This window comes from Crotalus tigris, unplaced genomic scaffold (assembly GCF_016545835.1).
Source record: "Crotalus tigris isolate CLP2741 ecotype Arizona unplaced genomic scaffold, ASM1654583v1 scf7180000024324.182252, whole genome shotgun sequence".
Lineage (NCBI taxonomy): Eukaryota > Metazoa > Chordata > Lepidosauria > Squamata > Viperidae > Crotalus > Crotalus tigris.
This window is the reverse complement of record NW_024100495.1, coordinates 128,367-151,502: the sequence shown is the minus strand read 5'-3', so window position 1 is coordinate 151,502 and position 23,136 is coordinate 128,367. Positions and strand designations below refer to the sequence as shown.

Sequence of the window (23,136 nt, the reverse complement as noted above, 5' to 3'; positions counted from 1 at the left end):
TTAATCGTGGAACAGGGTTGTACAATAGTATGTCTGTTCTATCGTGACTGGCCGATGTACGGCCCGTCAAACTTTGTCCAGCGCACAGATGAATTTGATGTGCGTATTTTTGTTTTGTGGGCACCCTCTACCCATTCATTATCCCCATTGCAATTTTGTGTGTATAATAAGCTTCGAACAGGAAAAAAAATAGATAAGAGAAGCTGGAAGCAAAATTCTCTTCGCTTATTCGTCACTGTCTGGGGCTCTCTCGTTATTTTTCGCCTTGTGCCAGTCGCTTTTCTTAAAAAAAAAAAAAATATGGTCCAATGTTCATTTTGTAGAACGCCTCAGCGGCTGGGCTCTTCGGATTTCTGTCCGTGGCTTGAAAGAGCGGCAGACTAACCTGGAAAAATTAAACATTTGATTTAACTTTAATTTCATTGAATGGACAGTGAGAGTTGGACATGATTGCACGGACAGGGAAAAAAAAATAGGTAAAAATAGCCCACCAGATTCTTCAACACAAGATTTCCCCAATGTCTTTAGCAGCAAAGACAGGGAATCCTTGACTTAACAACGATTTGTTTGACGTTACGACCGCGTGGAAAAAGAGACTTACGACCGTTTTTCACACTTAGGACTATTGCAGCATCCACCTGGTCACGTGATCAAAATATTTATGACGGTCGCAGTGTCCTGACGTCACGTGATCCCCTTCTGACAGGCAAAGTCAATGGGAAAGCCAAATTCGCTTAAGAACCGTGTGGCTAATTGAATAACTGCAGTGATTCACTTAACAAATATGGCGTCTCGCTTAGCAACAGAAATTGTGGCTCAGTTGGGATCACGCGTCGAGGACGACCCTGTAGGTTAATTACCTTTGTCAGGTAATTTCAGATGACTACAAAAGCATCAGACCGCAGAATTGGCTTTCCAAAGCAGGCAGAACTCCGGTTAGGGTTCTTGCTAACCTTGTGGTTCAGATCCAGCCCGTATTTATTCACTTATTTATCGATCAGGTTCATTTGCCACCCATCTCATCATCAAAACAATTCCGCATGGATTACAGCATTAAAAGATGGGATAGTCCTTCTGAAAACGGAGTCGTTCTGCAAACACCAGAAAGTGGGTTAATTTGGTAACCAAAGGAAGAACTCGTGTGAACAAAGCTGCTGCATTTTTGGAGGTGTGTGTGTGTATATCTGTTTCTTCATTGTGCAGCTTGTCTTTTCCTCCTTAACAGAATAGCAGGGTAACAGAGTTGGAAGGGACCTTGGAGGTCATCTAGTCCAACCCCCTGCTCAGGCAGGAAACCCTACACCATTTCAGACAAATGGCTATCCAGTCTCTTCTTAAAAATTTCCAGTGTTGGAGCATTCACCGCTTCTGGAGGCAGGTTGTTCCACTGGTTAATTGTTCTCACTGTCAGGAAGTTTCTCCTTAGTTCCAGGTTGCTTCTCTCCTTGATTAGTGTCCATCCGTTGCTTCTTGTCTTGACTTTGGGGGCTTTGGAGAATAGCTTGACTCCCTCTTCTTTGGGGCAGCCCCTCAAATATCGGAAGACTGCTATCGTATCCACCCTAGTCCTTCTTTTTCATTAAACTGGACATACCCAATTCCTCCAACCGTTGCATGTTTTAGCCTCCAGTCCCCTGATCATCTTGGTGGCTCTTCTCTGAACTCTTGAGTCTCAATGTCTTTTTGGAGACTACATGTTCTACAAACCACAGTTAGATGAGTGGGACTTATGGGATTGATCGACAAACGTATTTGAAAAGTGCACCCAGTCGTGTGAAGATGTTGCCTGACATTTATTTTTGTGTCTCATTTGTTCTTCCTCAGGTACTTTGAATATTATGACGGTCCTTTTGAGTACAACTCTACAAAATGTGTGGATCTAAGGCGGGAAATAATGGCATTGAAGGTTCTGACGGTGTAAGTAGGAGCTATCATCCCTTTTCTCTTAGGCCAGGGGTAGGCAGCCTTGGCTCTTTTATGACTCGTGGACTTCAACTCCCAGAATTCCTGAGCCAGCCATGCTGAGGGGAAAGGGAGAGGTTTCCAAGCTGAGCCAGGCTGGCTGAGGAATTCTGGGAGTTGAAGTCCATGAGTCATAAAGCCACCTAGGCCTAGGCCAGGGGTAGGCAACCTTGGCTCTTTTATGACTCGTGGACTTCAACTCCCAGAATTCCTGAGCCAGCCATGCTGAGGGGAAAGGGAGAGGTTGCCAAGCTGAGCCAGGCTGGCTGAGGAATTCTGGGAGTTGAAGTCCATGAGTCATAAAGCCACCTAGGCCTAGGCCAGGGGTAGGCAACCTTGGCTCTTTTATGACTCGTGGACTTCAACTCCCAGAATTCCTGAGCCAGCCATGCTGAGGGGAAAGGGAGAGGTTGCCAAGCTGAGCCAAGCTGACTCAGGAATTCTGGGAGTTGAAGTCCACAAGTCATGAAGGGGCCAAAGTTTCCCCCATGCTGGATCAGGAATTCTGGGAGTTGAAGTCCACGAGTCATAAAGCGGCCTATGCCTAGACCAGGGGTAGGCAACCTTGGCTCTTTTATGACTTGTGGACTTCAACTCCCAGAATTCCTGAGCCAGCCATGTTGAGAGGAAAGGGAGAAGTTTCCAAGCTGAGCCAGGCTGGCTCAGGAATTCTGGGAGTTGAAGTCCACGAGTCATAAAAGAGCCCAGGTTGCCTACCCCTGGCCTAGGCCGTTCTGAACCGAGGGCATGGCAGAATCCAGCCTTTTTGTCCAAAAAAGGCTGTTTTCAAGTTTACACTTTGCAGTGATGCTCCAAACGTCTTAAGGTTTTCCCGCTGGGGTTGGTGAGTAACGGTGAGGTGGAACCAAAGAGCAGGTGTAAGTCAGCTCCTAAGTAGTCTGCTCCGACTTTCAGAAGAGCTAGTGTGCACCCGGCATCTGCTAGGATTGTTAGCTTTTCTGGAACCACTGATGAGGTCTTGAAGACAAGATTGGCAGAAGAGTGTTTGCATTTCCCCAAGTTCTTCCAATGGGCTGGGGGTCAAAGGAGTGATGGAGAACCGAAGACCGTTGGACTTGCGGCAACCAACCAGTTGCCTGTGTCTAATCAGCAAGTTGGACTCTTGCCCGCCTGCTATGCGAATATTCTTTTGTTGACAGGGAAAAGAAGCAAAGAAAACCACAGGATATGAGATAGATAGATAGATAGATAGATAGATAGATAGATAGATAGATAGATAGATAGATAGATAGATAGATAGGACAGACAGAGACAGATAAATAGACAGATATAGACGATGGATGGATGGATGGATGGATGGCTGGAGAGATGGAGAGATGGAGATGGACATAGGTATATAGATATAGAGATAGATAGATAGAGAGAGAGACAGACAGACAGACATATTCTATATCCTATGGTTTTCTTTGCTTCAGAATAGTGTGTGTGTGTGTGTGTGTGTGTGTGTGTGTGTGTGTGTGTGTAGACACACACGCACACATGACCAGGACAAAGTTGCATTGTTGTTGTCAAAACTGGGATGTAGATTCTGCTACCTTTGGAATTCAGCTCTGACTGGACCGTTTCTTTCTGCCTGTTCTAGAGCGAAGCAGACCGAATTGTTCGAAAGATGGAGGAACCTTCAGATCTGCAAATGGGAGATGAATATCACAGAGGCCAAGTTCTTCAAGTAAGACGGTGGGGGGGGGGGAGCAACGTGGGGCTAAGAGAGTTTAGAAAACGCAATCAAATCCCTAGCCCCCAACTCTTATCTAGACAGCGAGAAAGGGTAATTGTTGATTGCAGGTTGATTGTTTTTCAGCTCCAGGCGGAGGTATAAATTATTTCTTTTTTTACTACTGTGAACAAATCTGCCCGGCTGTATTTTACTTAAAGCCAGTCAGACTATATAGGAATAGTGACCCAGCCAATGTGATGTGTTCAACAAACCATGCTTTAATCACAGGACCCAGCCACTGAATCAGATGATAGTTCCTCTGAACTGTGTCTCCTCCAACATAGCACATTTAAATGTGTTGGGGCTTTTGAATAGAATAGAGCTGGAAGGGACCTTGGAGGTCTTCTAGTCCAGCCCCCCGCTCCAGCAGGAGAGCCTATACCATCTCAGACAAGTGACTGTCCAGTCTCTTCTTAAAAACCTCCAGGGATGGAGCGCCCACGATTTCTGGTGGCAAGCTGTTCCACTGGTTGATTGTCCTCCCTGTCAGGAAGTTTCTCCTTAATTCCAGGTTGCGTCTCTCCTTAATCAGTTTCCAACCATTGTTTCTCATCCTTCTCTCTGGTACGCTGGTAAATAACCTGACCCCATCTGCCTTGTGGCAGCTCCTCAGATAGTGAAATTCTGCTATCGTGTCTCCCCTATTTCTTCTTCTCTTTAGACTAGCCAAACCCAAGTCCTGCAGCCGTTCTTCATATGTTTTAGTCTCCAGGCCTTGGATCATTTTAGTTGCTCTTCTCTGAAGTTTTTCCAAGGTCTCAACATCTTTTTTGAGGTATGGTGACCAAAATTATGGAAGCAAGGAAGGAAAGAAGGAAGGAAGGAAGAAAGGAAGGAAGGAAGGAAGGAAGGAAGGAAGGAAGGAAGGAAGGAAGGAAGGGAGGGAGGAGTAGCAATAGCACTTAGACTTATATACTGCTTCACAGCCCTCTCTAAGCGGTTTACAGTCAGCATATTGCCCCCCAACTGTCCAGGTCCTCATTTTACCGACCTCAGAAGGATGGAAGCCTGAGTCAACCCTGAACCGCGCCAGGATCGAACTCCTGGCAGTGGGCAGCAAATCAGCCTGCAATACTGCATTCTAGCCACTGCGCCACCATGATTCACGTGTATCCTTCCTGCTTCTTCACACAGGTCTACTTTGTCCAGATGTTGCAATGCACCAGCATTCCTCTTCACCACACAAAAGAACACACCCCTGGGAACAGACTTGAAATACGAAGTGGATACCAGCGGCATTTTCCATATCAACGTCGAAGTATTCAGAATGTTTCCTAAGGTGGGGTAGCTTTGTCGACTTAAAAATAATTCTCCATAAGTACAGCAGCGGACAAAATTGTGGAAACCTTTTGGGAAAAGTGTACAGTAGAAATACCACCTTTGGTTAAGTTTCCACCCATTTTTCTTCTAAGTTCTTTATAACTATAGCCTTGTTCACTTAATAATACTATTTTGCATCGCTTTCTGGGCGACCAGTCAACTCTTTGCACCGTTACTTTAATTTTATTACGTTTTGCAAGCTCACTCAATGAAAGAACACCAAAAAACCCAACCAACTTGATAGCCATTTATTTATTTATTTATGAGACTTATATACCGCTTTAAGTGCGAGCACTCTCTAAGCGGTGTATACCAGTAAGCAATGTATACATATATTTACATTGCCCCCAACAATCTGGGTCCTCATTTTACCTACCCCGGAAGGATGGAAGGCTGAGTCAACCTTGAGCCGGTGAGATTTGAACCGCTGACCTGCTGAACACAGCCAGCTAAAGTGGCCTGCAGTACTGCACTCTAACTGCTGCCCCACCTCGGCTTATCACATAACACACTGACAAATGTCCTCCTCTCAGCTTCAATACAGGGTATCAATCACTGGATCCTACTGTGATCTGATTGGCTCATGGCCACAACAAGATGACACCCGATTGGGTCTCTAAACACTTGTGTTCATTGGCTGCAATCAGATGAAGGAAAGCTACCTGAGGTCAACCTAAGCAAGGTGTGCTTCCTTTTTCTGGTTATTTGGCTATAACTTTTCACAGAATACAGTACAGATAATTGAACAAACTTTGCTGCGTTACATTCTTGATTCAATTATCTTTCCGTTGATATATAATGTTATGGTACTACTGCCAAAAAAAGTAGTGTTATTAGCCATCCAAGCTCAAAAATACACTTTTCCCAAAAGGTTTCCACAATTTTGGCCACTACTGTAGATCTGAACCCCCTTGGTGGGACACAAAGGCATTGCCTGGATTTTGTAGCAGCTATGAAAAGTGAGCAAAGGCGTGAAATATACCGTACTTCCCGGCGTATAAGACAACTTTCGAAAGCGTTGAAATCGGCGCCGAAGTCGGGGGTCGTCTTATACACTGAGTCATCTTATATGCCGGAAATAACGGTAGTTTCCAGCGTATAAGACGACTTTCTAGGCATGCAATTCGATGCCGAAGTTGGGGGTCGTCTTATACGCCGAGTCGCCTTATACGCCGGAAATAACGGTAGTTTCCGGCATATAGGACGACTTTCTAGGCATGCAACTTGGTGCTGAAGTCGGGGGTCGTCTAATACGCCGAGTCGCCTTATACGCCAGAAATCACGGTAGTTTCCAGAGTATAAGACGACTTTCTAGGCATGGAACTCAGTGCTGAAGTTGGGGGTCGCCTTATACGCCGGAAATCACGGTAGTTTCCGGAGTATAAGACGACTTTCTAGGCATGCAACTCGGTGCTGAAGTCGGGGGTCGTCTTATACGCCGAGTCGCCTTATACACCGGAAAATATGGTAAGTGAATCACCTTGCTGTGATTTGCTTCATAGTTGCTCTGATCGGTCTGCCATCTGCCACCTCACTCCTGCACATCAAGAGAGAGGCAGCATAATTTATATTTAGCACATCACATCAGAGAGCTATCCTATCCATGCAGAAAATGTCCAATCAACATAATTTAAATAAGGCCACTGAATCAGGTTGCGGCTGACGGGAGACTTGGCCCAGACTCTACATGACATGATAATGGAATTTGTTCATGTTCCATTTCGGTGTAGTGTCACCCCAGCCTACTGGGGGTTTATTTAGCAAACAGTGGATTGTTCAAACCAGGACTTTATTAACCCATCTGTTGTCTTCTGAAGAAGGTCTTTCCTTTGCTCTCCACCTCTTGCGTATTGTCAATTTTGAACTCGTTTGGAATTTCTCTCTGACTTTTTCCCCAAAAGTCTTTGTGAGTTATGTCAGGGGTCCCTGAACTTGGCAACTTTAAGACTTGTGGATTTCAACTCCCAGAATTCCCCAGCTAGCAGGATTGGCTGAGGAATTCTGGGAGCTGAAGTTCACAATTACTAAGTTTGGAGACCTCTGAGTTACTGTTAGTTAGAGCAGGGCTTTTCAACCTTTTCACCCATTGTACCACTTTTAGGATATGGCACTATCCGAGGACCACCAGTTGCCTAGCAAGGTGTCAAAAACTTAATGACAAAAAAAGGAAAAAAGTGATAAAGTACAGGTAGTCCTCGACTTACAACAGTTCTCTTAGTGACTGTTCGAAGTTACAATGAAAAAAGTGCCCCCCAAGCCACAGCCGAGCAAGACACCTGTCTGCCCGCCCGGTGGCGCTCTTCCTCCTGTCCGAGGTTTTCATTGCTGTGAGCATTTCTGTTGAGTATTGGCAGCGGGGGTGGGGTGGGGGGGTGTTTGTTTTTTATACCCCCCCATCTGCTGGGTGGTTGCAGCAGGTTTTGGTCTCTTCACATGACCCTGGGACACTGTGACCGTCATAAATATGAATCGGTTGCCAAGCATCTGAATGTAAATCATAAGACCCTGGAGAGGCTGCAACATTCCAGCTGATCGGTGCTTCTTCTGGGCTCAGCAGAAGCGCCAGGATCAGTGCTGAGCTCCAGCTGGAGCCTGGTGCTGATCCTGGGGCTTCCGCTGAGCCCTGACAGCCCTGCAGCTCCAGCCATCTCTCGCTCAGGCTTGTGCAGTGCTGCCACCGGTTCAGCTCATTCCCCTCCCCCGCTACCACTTTTCTAGGATGGTCGCGTACCACCTGCCAGGTGCCAATGTACCACAGGTGGTACCCGTACCACTGGTTGAAAAGTCCTGAGTTAGAGAACTCCCATCATTTTCCAGAATCTAACGTTTAGTTCTCAAACTTTCCCTCCCATTTGGCATTTGGGTTCTAGATTTCTTCTGCCTGGGGAAAGGATTTATTACCTTCCTTGTAGTTGACCACGTGGCAGAAGACTGACTAATACCTTTGCCTCCATGGTTAATGGGTGGCTAGAGAGGCAAGTTTATTTCTCCAGCTCTTGGAGAGCAGGGGATTATCCAGAAATGTTGCATATGTTAACTTTGTCACCTATTATGGGGTTCCAAACTATGGGTCGTGGCTCACTACCAGGCTGTGGTCTACTGGCCATTGGGCTGCACTCATTCCTACTCACACTAGCGCCCGCAGACCCGTTTGCACATATGCTAGTCCCTGCGTGTATGCACAAATGGGGCCGCTACTGCTGTGTGGGTTGCATGGCCCATTTTCGCATGTTCACAGTTGCTAGCTGCAGTGGCTTGTGCCTGCACGCAGGCACAAATGGGGGCGCTAGCCCTGTGTGGGTTGCATGGTTCATTTGCACATGTGCGTGGGTGCTAGCAGTGGGGGTGGCTAGCACCTGTGTGCATGCACAAATAGTTCATGTGCAGCTTCGTTCGTGTCACGGTTCTGACAGATGAAACTCTTCAAAAGAACTTCGAGGCATTGTTTACCTTAAAGAATCTTTTATTCGAGTAGCATAACATTGGCACTGCATAATCGAAGCCAAAAACTGAATTCCCCTCCCCTGGGCACCTAGTATCAAAGCACAATTCCCTCCTCCAATTAACAGTTATAAATCACATTCTCTAATTAGTTTGAAACGCAGGCTTCCTCTCCAGTTCCAATTCCTTATCAGCGCTGGTTACAATAACCTTGATTCTCTGCTAGACTTAGTGTTGCTATGTCTGACTGGACTCTCGTTCACATCCCCCCCTCCCGACATCATCTAACTCAATGTTTCTCAACCTTGACAATTTTAAGGCATGTGGACTTCAACTCCCAGAATTCCACAACCAGCATTGCTGGCTGTGGAATTCTGGGAGTTGAAGTCCACATGCCTTAAAATTGTCAATGTTGAGAAACACTGATCTAACTCTAAAAGCAAAAGGGAAAAAGATGGCTGCATTTCCCTTTGTTGTCAATGCAGAAACATCTGATGTTAGCAGCGTTGACAGTTCGCACATGCGCACACACACAAATTTCCCAGCTCTCTTTCCCTCGGGGCCGCTGGCATAAAAAGCTTGCTGACCTCTGACCTGTTATTTGCCTCTAACCGACCTACTATGCTGACCTCAGAGCTGTAGTGGACTGTTTGTTTTCCTTTATGAGTATCGCACCGTGCTTGCTTTAATCCTTTTCTTAAAATCACATTTGTTTCTATGTTGCAAACTTACTATTCATAAACTGCAGATAGTCCTCAACCTATGATGACAACTCAGCCCAAAATGTCTCTTGCTAAGCCGGACGGTTGTTGAGTGTTTTAGGTTCTCTTTTACAACCTTTCCTGCCACAGTTGTTAAGTTAGCAAACTGTTGTTAAGTGAATAGGGCTTCCCCGTTGACTTTGCTTGTCGGAAGGTCGTAAAAAGGGATCACACGGCCCCGGGGCACACTGCAACCGTCATAAATAGGAGCCATTTGCTAAACATCTGGATTTCGATCATGTGATCCTGGAGACGCTGCAACGGTTGTAAGTGTGAAAAAACTGTGATAAGACACTTTTTTGCAGTGCCGTTGTAATTTTAAACAGTCACTAAATGAACAGTGGTGAAGACTACAGTAGTGGCCAAAAATTGGGGAAACCTTTTTGGAAAAGTGTATTTTTGAGGTTGGATGGCTAATAACACCCTCTTTTTTTTGGAGTAGTGCCATAAAATTATATATCAGTGGAAAGATAATTTAATCAAGAACGTAATGCAACAAAGTATGTTCAATTATCTGTACTGTATTCTATGAAAGGTTATAGCCAAATAACCAGAAAAAGGAAGCACACCTTGCTTAGGTTGATCTCAGGTAGCTTTCCTTCATTGCAGCCAATGAGCATGTGTGTTTAGAGAGCCAATCGGGTGTCATCTTGTTTTGGCAATGAGCCAATCGGATCACAGTAGGATCCAGTTATTGATGTCCTGTATTGAAGCTGAGAGGAGGGCATTTGTCAGTATGTTATGTGATGGCTATCAAGTTGGTTGGGGTTTTTTGTGCTCTTTCATTTAGTGAGCTTGCAAAACGTCATAAAATTAAAGTCGCCCAGAAAGCCATGTAAAATAGTATTATTAAGTGAACAAGGCTACAGTTGTAAAGAAATTGGAAGAAAAATGGGTGGAAACCTAACCAAAGGTGGCATTTCTTCTGTACACTTTTCCCAAAAGATTACTACTGTATGTATTAGTAGCACTTTTATAAGGTCTTTCTGAATGTGCAAGATGCCAGCCATTTTTCTAACGCCCCTTGAGTCAAAATCTTGGCCCTTCTTAATCTGATACCCTCAGCATCCAAGGTCACAGGCAATATCTGTTTTCCCCCCAGCCGTGTGACATCAAATACAGCAGAGGTGAAATCTTAAGCCTCTAAACTTGTTGACGCTTTTTTCTAGCTGAAGAGACTCCATGTTGTTATATTTAGCAAATGATTTATAAAATTCTTTCTAATGCCATCGGCCTCTCCACTTTATGTACAAAACGTAAAGTGGAGAGGACAGTAAAAAGTTATTCAATTCAGTTCAGTTCAGTTCAATTTTGTGAAGCTGACAGTTCACAGTGCTTTACTAGCTAATTAAAAAATTCTACAAAAGGTTTATCTGGATGCAAGTAATCCGAGCTGGTTTTAGACTGGGTGTTACATTATGGGTTTTTTTTAATTTTTAAATTCCAACTTTCTTGAGCAGTGGCTGCCCTCAAATGCTCCGAATAGCGTTAAGATGTTTTTTTTATGAATTCTTGTTTTTAAGCCTTGAAACTTTAACTCGTTATCTGGGTTGTTCTTTTAATTTATTTGTATATTTCTTTTAATTAAGATATCAGCTGGTATAATAGCTTTTTCAATAATAATAATAATAATAATAATAATAATAGTTGGAAGGGACCTTGGAGTTCATCTAGTCCAACCCTCTGCTCAGGCAGGAAACCCTATACCATTTTGGACAAAGGGCTGTCCAGTCTCTTCTTAAAACCTTCCAGTGTTGGTGCACCCACAGCTTCTGGAGGCAGGTTGTTCCACTGGTTAATTGTTCTCACTGTCAGGAAGTTTCTCCTTAGTTCCAGGTTGCTTCTCTCCTTGACTAGTTTCCATCCGTTGCTTCTTGTCCTGCCTTCAGGTGCTTTGGAGAATAGCTTGACTCCCTCTTCTTTGGGGCAGCCCCTGAGATATTGGAACGCTGCTATCATGTCCCCCCTCATCTTTCTCTTCATTAAACTAGACAGACCCAATTCCAGCTACCGTTCCTTGTAGGTTTTAGCCTCTAGTCCCCTAATCATTGTAGCCTATCATTTTTAAATCCACGTCCAGATCAATCTTAATCCTGTCTAGTAAAGCTTATTCCTCTTTCATACACAGTCAGAATAGAACAGCAGACATTCTTAAAATTAACTTCTGGATCTATGGTTCACAAATAACTCCCAATAGATCCAGTGTTAAAAGTACTTCGCTTCCTTCTGTGTCAGTAAATCAACTTTAAATCTTCTGATCCTTTAACTGTGATCTGTAATTCCGTCTGGTTTCCTCTAGTATCCCAAGTTTCAAGGTCCAACTCTGTCATGTTTTTTTTTAAAGAAGACCAAACGTATTCCCATGAGAAGGATTCTTACGATTAATTTCAAAATCATATTTCAAGTCCATGTGGACCGCTTAGTCCATATGCAGCTTTCCAGAATTAACGTGTCATGGTTCCGACAGATGAAACTCTTCAAAAGAAAAGAACTTCGAGGCATTGTTTACCTTAAAGAATCTTTTATTCGAGTAGCATAATATCGGCACTACATAATCGAAGCCAAAAACTGAATTCCCCTCCCCTGGGCACATAGTATCAAAGCACAATTCCCTCCTCCAATTGACCGTCATAAATCACATTCCCCGATTAGCCTGAAGTGTGGGCTTCTTCTCCAGTTCTGCAGCCGCCAATTCTTTATCAGCTCTGGGCTCAATAACCTTGATTCTCATGCTAAGTTTAGTGTTGTTATGTCTAGCTGAACTCTCATTCACATCCCCCACTCAGCATCATCTAACTCTAAAAGCAAAAGGTAAAAGATGGCTGCATTTCCCTTTGTCATCAGTGCAAAAACATCCGATGTTAGCAGCGTTGACACAATGTTTTAATAGTTCTTAAACTCGTAGTGAAATTTTCTTTTCAAAAATTAAATAAACCAATAAGCTACTTCAAACTGATTTCCTAACTATCTGAAAAAATGCTTCAGAATGACTCTGAGATATACCAAGCTTTCCCCAACTTGGCTGGACTTGGCATTAAATGCTGGATGATTGATAGGTATCAGAGTTCAACACAGGTGACAGGTATCAATTATGGAAGACCGTAGTGGGAATTGAAAGGATAAAACTTAAAAGGCCTTTGGAGAATTTTGGATTCAATCTCAAATAGGATCTGGCGTCTGCAGGAGCACGAATAAAACTTCAGTTGGCAACCTCTTAAAGCGGGATAACAAAACAACATAGTTGAAAGGGACCTTGGAGGTCGTCTAGTCCAACCCCCTTGGAGACCGCCTAGACCAGTGTTTCTCAACCTTGACAATTTTAAGGCATGTGGACTTCAACTCCCAGAATTCCACAGTCAGCAATGCTGGCTGTGGAATTCTGGGAGTTGAAGTCCACATGCCTTAAAATTGTCAAGGTTGAGAAACACTGGCCTAGACCGTTTCAAACAAATGGTTGTCCAATCTGTTCTTAAAAACCTCCAGTGAGGGAACAGCCACATCTTTTTCTAAGATTGGGTCAGCTGCAGAAATCACCGACCAGAGTGATGACCTTGGAGGTCATCTAGTCCAACCCCCTGCTCAGGCAGGAGACCCTAAACCATTTCAGACAAATGGCTGTCCAGTCTCTTCTTAAAAACCTCCAGTGTTGGAGAAAGGAAGGAGGAAGGAAGAAAGGCAGAAATAACAAAATAACAGAGTTGGAAGGGACCTTGGAGGTCATCTAGTCCAACCCCCTGCTCAGGCAGGAAACCCTAGACCATTTCAGACAAATGGCTGTCCAGTCTCTTCTTAAAAAGAGAATAGAATAGAATATATGGAATGGACTAACTAGACTAGAGTAGACTAGACTAGACTAGAGTAGACTAGACTAGACTAGACTAAAATAGACTAGAATAGACTAGAATATAGAATAGAATAGAACAGAACAGAATAGAATAGAATAGAAAATATGGAATGGAATAGAATAGAATAGAATAGAATAGAATAGAATAGAATAGAATAGAATAGAATAACAGAGTTGGAAGGGACATTGGAGGTCATCTAGTCCAACCCCCCGCTCAGGCAGGAAACCCTAGACCATTTCAGACAAATGGCTGTCCAGTCTCTTCTTAAAAAGAGAATAAAATAGAATATATGGAATGGACTAACTAGACTAGAGTAGAGTAGACTAGACTAGACTAGAGTAGACTAGACTAGAGTAGACTAGAATAGACTAGAATAGACTAGAATATAGAATAGAACAGAACAGAATAGAATAGAATAGAATAGAATAGAAAATATGGAATAGAATAGAATAGAATAGAATAGAATAGAATAGAATAGAATAGAATAACAAGAGTTGGAAGGGACCTTGGAGGTCATCTAGTCCAACCCCCCACTCAGGCAGGAAAACCTATACCATTTCAGATCAATGGCAGTTCAGTCTCTTCTTAAGAACCTCCAGTGTTGGAGCATTCACAATTTCTGGAGGCAAGGAGTTCCACTGATTACTTTGACAGCTGGCTCTTAGTGATGATGTTTGCAGAGTCCCAGGGTCACGTGATCACCTTTGGCAGCCCCCCGACAGGCAAATGTCAACGAGGTAACCAGATTCAGTTAACGGCTCTGTTACTAATTTAACAACTGCAAGGGTCCACTTTACAGCTGTTGCAAAAATGTCCTAAAATGGGGCAAAAATCACTTAACAATTGTCTTACTTTGGGGCTTAATTGTGGTGTAAGTCAAGGGCTCCCTGTATACCAGTGGTTCTCAACCTGTGGGTCGGGACCCCATTTGGGGTCGAACGACCATTTCACGGGGGTCGCCAAACAAGGCTGTCTGCCATTTTTTCCCCCTTTTCTTTGGCCACGCCCCTGACACCCTGTGATGTATAAGTGGTTGGGGGTCACCACAACATGGGGAACTGTATTATGGGGTTGCGGCATTAGAAAGGTTGAGAACCACTGCTGTATACTGTCTTCTAGGTCAGAGGTCACCAACCTTTTCATGCTGGGGGCCTGGAGGGAAAGGAAGCAGCTGGGAAATCTTTGTGTGCATGCGTGCGCACGCACAAACGGAGCCATGGGCAAACGGGCCACGCAACCCGCACAGCGCGGTCCCATTTGTGCATGCGGGCAGGTGCTAACCACCGCCACTAGCAACCATGCACATGCGCAAACCCCCGCTTGCGCTAGTGGTCCCATTCATGCAGGCGCTAGCCCCACATGCATGCGCAAACGGGCCCGAGTGGGGGTGAGTGCGTGCACTGGCCAGCCTGTCCTGTGGCCCAGTGTCCAGTAGGCCACTGCCCGGTAGTGGGCTGTGACCCATAGGTTGGGGACCCCTGTTCTAGTCTCGGTTTGCTATTTTAGCTTGTGGTGTTGTGGCTCTTTTATATTTCTTGTTCATCTTGCTTTGTTTTCAGTCCTACTGTACATTAGCTGCCCAGAGTTGCATTTTGCAGGCCTATCGAAATAGAACACAAAAATTGATAATAACTCCTGTTAAGTGTTATTAATGTTCAATAATAATATGAAACTTTTTACACGTCTGTTTTGTATGCCCCCTCTCTCCTTCTAATTCAATATAAATTACAATTTGCAGCATTCAGAGTCAGCATCTCAAGCTACAACGAACACCCAAGTCCTCTCAGAAAAAGAGGCAGCTGCTTTAAAGAGTTTGTGTTTGGGTGTGAACTATGAGGTCACCAACCTTTTCATGCTAGTGGCCCGGAGGAAAAGGGAACAGCTGAGAAATTTGTGTGTGTGCGCGCGTGCACGAAAGGAGCTGCACACAAACGGGGCCGTGTGCACCTGTAGGGCACTAGCGGCCCATTTGTTTATGCATGCAGGGGCTAGCCACTGCCGCTGCTAGCCCCCACACACATGCGCCAACAGGCTGCCCAACCCACGCGGCTGTAGGAGCCGCATTTGTGCATGTGCACAGGCACTAGGCGCCACTGCTAGCAACCGCGTGCAGGCGCAAATGGGCCGTGCAAACCCCCGTGCGTGCTAGTGGTCCCGTTTGTGCAGGCGCTAGGTGCCACTGCTAGCCCCGGGCGCATGCGCAAACAGGTCCACGGGTGCACACTGGCAAGCCTGTCTCGTGGATCGTAGACTACGGCCTGGTACTGGGCTGTGGCCCATAGGTTGGGGACCCCTGCCCCAAAGCACATTTTTACCTTTGCAGAGCGCTGCCCAGCTGCTGGACCTGTACAGGGTTTACATCTCTCGTCCTTTCGCCCCAAGATAAATGTGAACAACTTTTCCAAGAATTGCTCCTAATTTTTCGCCTTCTTCCACTTTGGTCCAGGAGATGCCCTATTCTCGTTCCCAGTTTAAGAAATGTGCAGTGGTTGGAAACGGAGGAATTTTGAAGAACAGCGGATGTGGTCAGGAGATCGACAATGCCGATTTTGTGTTACGGTAATGGTCCAGCGTGATCGCCTTTGCGTTTTGTTTTGGTTTTATATAGATTTTATTAGTTTTTATAGGTTTGGGGATAAGGTGGGGTTGGGATTAGGGTTATGGTTAGGGTTGGGGTTTTTCCAAATAACATTCTCAATATTTAGCAAACAGCATAATGTCTGGGTGCATGTGTTTAACAAACAATAATACATAATAGTTAATCATCATAAACAATATGTTAATTCATCACTCAGTAGCCTTCTTCTTGCTAATATATATTCAAAATTACATATCACCTTCCTTTCTCTCTAACTCAGTGGTTCTCAACCTGTGGGTCGGGACCCCATTTGGGGTCGAACGACCATTTCACGGGGGTCGCCAAACAATGCAGTCCACCATTTTCCCCCCTTTTCCTTAGCTGTGCTACTCCCTTTTATTCTATTGGCTTTTGAAAGCCAATAGAATAGACTCTCTTGAATAGAGTCTAATTCTATTGGCTTTCAAAAGCCAATAGGAATTGTCCAGGCTGTCTCTGCCCTGCTGAGCCCGCCAAAAGTCCCAGTCTGCAAACGGTGCTGCACCAGTTAAGTAGTCCTCGACTTACGACCAGTTGAGTAGTCCTTGTCTTACGACCGGTTGGGGGTCGCGGCATTAAAAAGGTTGAGAACCACTGCTCTAACTCGTTTTTCTAGCCATTGATAGAAATTATCCCATGTTCTAAAGTAGACTGACTGAGTCTTCTTTCTCTTTAATCTTTAAAGTCAATCTATTCCAGCAGTTCTCAATCTATGGGTTGCGACCCCATTTGGGGTCGATCGACCATTTCATGGGGGTCGCCAAGCAAGGCTGTCCCCCATTTTTTCCCCTTTTCTGGTGGGTGCCTTACCTCCCTTGGGCTGGGCCAGCTGGTAGCCCAGCCGGTGGTCGGCCTGCTCCGTCTCTGCTGCTTGCCAGCTATGCCTTGGCCAGCGCAGGGGGCGGCACCACGCATGCGCGGCGCTCCCGGGCAGGTAAAGTCCTCGACTTATGACCGGTTGGGTAGTCCTCGACTTACGACCAATTTAGTCCTCGACTTACGACCGGTTGGGGGTTGCGGCATTAAAAAGGTTGAGAACCATTGATCTATCCATTTCTGCACACTCTAGAATTTTCTTAATTAATACTTCTTCAGTTACTAAGTTTTCATTTTTCCAATGTGGGGCAAATACCATTCTTGCTGCCGTTAATACGTGTAGTATTAGATATCTGCAGTCTTTCTCCTCATTAGCTCCTATTATTCCTAACCAAAATAATTCTGATTTAAAGTCTATTTGTTTTTTAGTCATTTTCTCCAACTATTGATAAATGTATTTTAACCCAAAATCTTTTTGCTTTGGGGCATGTCCACCAGATGTGATAATAAGGACCTGGTCTTTGTTTGCATTTCCAACAGTTGTTTGAAGTATTTTTAAACATTTTTTGCTAATCTCACTGGTGTCATATGCCACCTTTGTGTTTTTGTATATAGTGATTGTGTTGCTATTGTTGCTAATGATGGGATGGGCTATTTTTTCAGTCTTTTTTCGCTCACCTATTCACTGAGCTCTTACATCGTCAGAAGCAACTGGAAATGAATTCGTAAGAACTACCGCTCTTTAATGAAGGCAATCGGAATTTTTTTTTTCCAAAAATGAGCGACGATAAGAAAAGGTTGTGAATTGACATGCTTATTATGTCAATGCTTTTGACTGTTTTAAATAGTGGAAAACAGTAGAAAACTTTATAGCTGCAGATTGATTCATTCTTTAAAAGCAAAAGGGTGGAAAAAGAACAGTAAACAGCAACAGTAGATTACCTCTCACAGATTTTAACGTTTATTGCTTTTCTGCTTTCCTGCCTTGAGCCCCTTGATAAAAAAATTGGTCATTGAAAAAAACCCCCAAATATAAAATGTATGGCTGTGTGCAATGACTTCCAGTTGTTTTTTTTTTTTAGAAAAATATCATTAGCTTTACATCTCGATTTTTAGCTTTACGCCCCTCGTTTTTTCAAGATTGTTAAAGTAGAGATTTAAGACACAATTAAAGAAAAAAAAAACACAGGAAATAATTTCTGATTCTGCTGACTTAAGACAAAATTGATTCTTGGATCCATTTCAGGTCAGGTTACGCAAGAGGGATATCGCTTGTTTAGTTGGATTGACCGGATGGTTGACTATTGGCTCAGGATTATGGAGCCGTGAATCTCAGCAGGCTTGAACAGCTGGGACAGAATGTTAATTTAATCCTCTTTTTCTCTTTTTTCCTCTCCAAATCAATTTATTTTTGTGTTCGTTGGTTTTTTTTCTACTGAGATCAGTGGCTAATAAACAGGAGTGGACAAGGGAAGAAAAGTTCCAGGAATGTCCACATGCTAAAAATAATTTGGGAGATTATATTTGGACTGATGAATTTACCGTCCTGGTCAGTGTTGACCCTCTGATAATTTCATGCATTGTAGCATATTTTGTACAGTATGTGTTCCATATAGAACAGAATAATAGGTTTGGAAGATTTGCAATTACCGTCTCTTGGTGATTGGCCCAAAATCACCCAGCTGGCTTTCAGGGCTAAGGCGGGACTAGAACTCACCAACTCCTGGTGATTGGTCCAAAGTCACCCAGCTGGCTTTCATGGCTAAGGCAGGACTAAAACTCACAGTCTCCTGGTGATTGGCCCCAAAACACCCAACTGGCTTTCATGGCTAAGGCAAGACTAGAACTCACAGTCTCCTGGTAATTGGCCCAAAGTCACTCAGCCGGCTTTCGTGGCTAAGGCGGGACTAGAACTCACCGACTCCTGGTGATTGGCCCAAAGTCACCCAGCTGGCTTTCATGGCTAAGGCGGGACTAGAACTCACCGTCTCCCGGTGATTGGCCCAAGTCACCCAGTTAGCTTTCATGCCTAAGGCAAGACTAGAACTCACCGTCTCCCGGTGATTGGCCCAAAGTCACCCTACTGGCTTTCATGGCTAAGGCGGGACTAGAACTCACCGTCTCCTGGTGATTGGCCCAAAGTCACCCAGCTGGCTTTCATGGCTAAGGCGGGACTAGAACTCACAGTCTCCTGGTGATTGGCCCAAAGTCACCCAGCTGGCTTTCATGGCTAAGGCGGGACTAGAACTCACCGTCTCCTGGTGATTGGCCCAAAGTCACCCAGCTGGCTTTCGTGCCTAAGGCGGGACTAGAACTCACAGTCTCCTGGTGATTGGCCCAAAGTCACCCAGCTGGCTTTCATGGCTAAGGCAGGACTAGAGCTCACCGTCTCCTGGTGATTGGCCCAAAGTCACCCAGCTGGCTTTCGTGCCTAAGGCGGGACTAGAACTCACAGTCTCTTGGTGATTGGCCCAAAGTCACCCTGCTGGCTTTCATGGCTAAGGCGGGACTAGAACTCACCGTCTCCTGGTGATTGGCCCAAAGTCATCAGCTGGCTTTCGTGCCTAAGGCGGGACTAGAACTCACCGTCTCCCGGTGATTGGTCCAAAGTCACCCAGCTGGCTTTCATGATTAAGGCGGGACTAGAACTCACCGTCTCCCGGTGATTGGTCCAAAGTCACCCAGCTGGCTTTCATGGTTAAGGCGGGACTAGAACTTACCATCTCCCAGTGATGGGCCAAAAGTCACCAGCTGGCTTTCATACCTAAGGCAGGACTAGAAGTGACAGTCTCTTGCTTTCTAGCCTGCTGCCTCAACCACCAGACCCAACGGGCAAAACGATAAAGCAAAATAAAGAAGAAAAATGTGTTCTGCGTGGAGATGAGTGACCAAGAAGGATTTCTAATTATTTCTTGTGCTTTAGTTTCTGCAAATCTGGCCTGGCCTTGATTACAAATTCAGCTTCCAGCTGTTTATTGAGGATGGAAAAAAAGCAGACTGGCAGAAGACACTGCAATGGGTGTTAGAAAGACACAATTCAAATCATGCAGCTGAAAGGGCTGTGATAAGGAAATTATAATTACGAAGATGGAAAAAAAATAAGTAAATCTCAAAGCCTAGATTGTGAGCATTTTATCCAAAATACCTACGGTACAATTTCCCAGGGCAATGTCAATACTTTGAAGTATTTAACAATCTAAGGGAGATAGGTATTCCATACTGTAAATTGGGGATTTAATCAAAGTTTATTTAGATATTTTGAGGGGCTTAGATTCCATGTGGCTCTTGCTTGCAGGCTAAAAGCTAAAAGTGCTCCCAATTAGGCATTCCTTATATAACTGGGTGTCTCATTCGGGGTTTGGAAGGCATCCACGGACTGCCTGCTCTTTGGAAAAAATGTTCATTTTTTCCTATTGCTCTTTCTACTTCTTTCTTTGTTAGCAAAGAAGAAGAAGAAGTTAAAGAGAGAAAGATGGCCCTGCCTTGCAGGATCAAAGAAGCGTATTAGTGCAGGAATAATAGTAATAATAATAATAATAATAGTAATGATAATAATAATGGTGATGATGATGATGATGATGATGCTGGTAGCAACCCGTATCAATCATCAGCGCCAGCCAATTTGAATGTTCAATTGACTGAGGTTCATGTCTAATGAATAAAATAATGATGATGATGATGTTGATGTTGGAAGGGACCTTGGAGATCATCTAGTCCAACCCCCTGCTCAGGCAGAAAACCCTATACCATGTCAGACAAATGGCTGTCCAGTCTCTTCTTAAAAATTGCCAATATTGGAGCATTCACAGCTTTTGGAGGCAGGTTGTTCCATGGGTTAATTAGAATAGAATAGAATAGAATAGAATAGAATAGAATAGAATAGAATAGAATAGAATAGAATAGAATAGAATAGAAGTGGAAGGGACCTTGGAGGTCATCTAATCCAACCCCCTGCTCAGGTAGGAAACCCTATATCATTTCAGACAAATGGCTGTCTAATCTCTTCTTGAAAACTTCCAGTGTTGGAGCATTCACCGCTTCTGGGGGCAAGGAGTTCCACTGATTAATTGTTCTGACTGTCAGGAAGTTTCTCTTTAGTTCCAGGTTGCTTCTCTCCTTGATGAGTTTCCATCTGTTGCTTCTTGTCCTGCCTTCAGCTGCTTTGGAGAATAGCTTGACTCCCTCTTCTTTGGGGCAGCCCCTGAGAGATTGGAAGAGTTGCTATCATGTCCCCCCTCGTCCTTCTCTTCGTTAAATTAGACATCCCCAATTCCAGCAACCGTTCCTTATATGTTTTAGCCTCCAGTCCCCTAATCATCTTTATTGCTCTTCTCTGCACTCTTTCTAGAGTCTCAACATCTTTTTTATATTGTGGTGACCAAAACTGGATGCAGGATTCCAAGCGTGGCCTTACCAGGGCCTTGTAAAGTGGTAGTAACCCTTCACATGATCTTGATTCTATCCCTCTGTTAATGCAGCCCAGCACTGGGTTGGCTTTTTTGGCAGCTGCAGCACACGGCTGGCTCATATTTAGGTGAGCAGCAGAACCTGGGGGAGGAGTCAAAAGAGGGATCAGCCTAGAACAGTGGTGGCAAACCTATGGCACGGGTGCCAGAGGTGGCACCCAGAGCCTTCTCTGTGGGCACGCACAATGTCTCCCCAGTCCTCGGCCTTCAGCTGGGTTTTATAAAGCCTTTTCGCTTTAGGCCTCCACCGCCGTGTGCAAAAAAAAAAAAAAAAAAAAGGTTCAATCAGTCAATTTCAACTTCTCGCGGGAAAAAAAAGATGTTGCAAAGTTGGAATTGATTGATTGAACTTTTTAGTCCCACCCAGTCTGCCGTTAGCACCGCAGCCACGCCCACCCAATGGGCCACACCCACCCGGCACTCGACGATGCATAAGTGGGTTTTGGGTTGCAGTTTGGGCACTCGGTCTCTAAAAGGTTTGCCATCACTGGCCTAGAATCCCTACATAGCCACAAGCAGATTAAAGTCAACTCTCTTTGAATCCCACCGTCACTTAAGGAAATTTAAAATCTTGAACACCTGGCTCTTCCAGGCTTGAGGATAGGGTGGCTGTTGAACTCCCATTTTCAAAAAAATATGTTTTATTGATTTTTAACATCCCATTGGTTTTTTTTGGGGGGGGTGTGCGTTTTTATGTCTTTTTTTTTCTGGAGATCCTTCTGCCCCCCCCCCTCTATTTTAATGTTCCTTACAGTTTAAAATATAAGCTGTCCAGACTTGTCTGTAGTTGGTCAACTTCTAAATTGAAATAGATCAATTGGACTAGATGACCTCAAATGTCCCTTCCAACAACAAAAACAACAACAACAACATCATCATCATTATTATTCTTGTTCTTGTTGTTGTTGTTGTTATTATTATTATTATTATTATGGATCATTGCACAGTGAGCCAGGTGTTCAGACTGGATCTGGCCTTTTTGTCTACCTATCGAGTCCTTACCCAGGACCTGGGATAGGCAGATGTGGATGTTTGATGTTATTACAGATCTCGTCGCAGGATGGAAGCAGTTCCTAGTAAGGCCGCCTTTTGCAATTGACTAATAGCGAATTTGTCAATGCCGATGATGGTGTCAAGTGGTGCTCCAGTTGTTTTGGGATTGCACTCAAGGCACTTATTATGGATGATCGCACAGTCAGCCAAATGTTCAGACTGGATTTGGCATTTTGTCTACCTATCGAGTCCTTACCCAGGACCTGGGATAGGCAGATGTGGATGTTTGATGGTATTACAGGTATCGTCGCAGGATTGAAGCAGTTCCTAATAAGGCCGCCTTTTGCAATTGACTAATAGCGAATTTGTCAATGCCAATTGTGTTCAAGTGGTGCTCCAGTTGTTTTGGGATTGCACCCCAGGAGCCTATTACTATTGGTACTACCCTTGCTTGCTTTTGCCACAGTCTTTCTATTTCTATTTGTAGGTCTTTGTATTTTGTTATCTTCTCCAGTTCGTCCTCTTCTATTCTGCTGTCTCCAGGCGCTGCCACGTCCACTATCCAGACTTTTTTGTCTTTCTTATTGACGACGACAATGATGATGATGATTAGATCAATAAATCCCTTCATCTAAAACCCGAAGGCCTTGAAGTCCTCGTCCGGCTTGTGGCAGAGCCCGATTTCCCTGTTTTTTGGCCCTGTGTAAAACGGTGTTTGTTTTGGACAGGGAGGAGAGGGTAACAGCTGGAGAAACAAACAACAACACAACACCCTAAGATCTTTTCCCGCGCTCCCTTTTTCTCCTGTAGATGCAATTTGCCGCCCATATCGAGGAAGTACGAGGCAGATGTCGGTGTGAAGACTAACGTGGTGACGGTCAACCCGAGCATAATAACCGAAAGGTCAGTCGTTTCCCCAGCCTCCCTTTGCGCCGGAGTCTCGGTGAAATTCACAGTCCTCTGAAGGAGGAAGAAGCCGCATCTGGTGATGTGCTCCAGCGAAGCCGTTCCCGGCTCTGGACGGCGTAATTTCATAGCAACTGGAAACGAGAGTCAGTTCAGCCTCTTTGTTCTCCGGGAAAATAAATGCATGGAATTGAAAGGAGGCATGTGGGCTTCAGCCCAGGCGTGTTCTCTTCTCTTCAGTGTTCTCTCTTTCCTTTTCTTTTCTTTCCTC

At 44.5% G+C, this 23,136-nt stretch overlaps 1 protein-coding gene across 10 annotated transcripts in view; it reads left to right on the top strand.

Annotated features, from left to right (window-relative positions):
- The window catches only part of ST8SIA5 (ST8 alpha-N-acetyl-neuraminide alpha-2,8-sialyltransferase 5), a 47,313-nt gene that overhangs the window by 12,080 nt on the left and 12,097 nt on the right, over window positions 1-23,136 (top strand). For 8 of the 10 annotated variants that reach the window (XR_005554508.1, XM_039325305.1, XM_039325304.1 and 5 more), the window contains 5 exons: window positions 1,825-1,917; window positions 3,566-3,652; window positions 4,835-4,979; window positions 15,514-15,626; window positions 22,770-22,862. Coding sequence is in view for 9 of the 10 variants with exons in the window: in XM_039325305.1 (XP_039181239.1) it covers window positions 1,825-1,917; window positions 3,566-3,652; window positions 4,835-4,979; window positions 15,514-15,626; window positions 22,770-22,862 (531 nt within the window). In the remaining variant the exon portion in view is untranslated. Of the gene's footprint in view, window positions 1-1,001; window positions 1,169-1,824; window positions 1,918-3,565; window positions 3,653-4,834; window positions 4,980-15,513; window positions 15,627-22,769; window positions 22,863-23,136 lie in introns of all 10 variants that reach the window. The other 2 variants (XM_039325309.1, XM_039325311.1) reach the window with 1 other exon arrangement.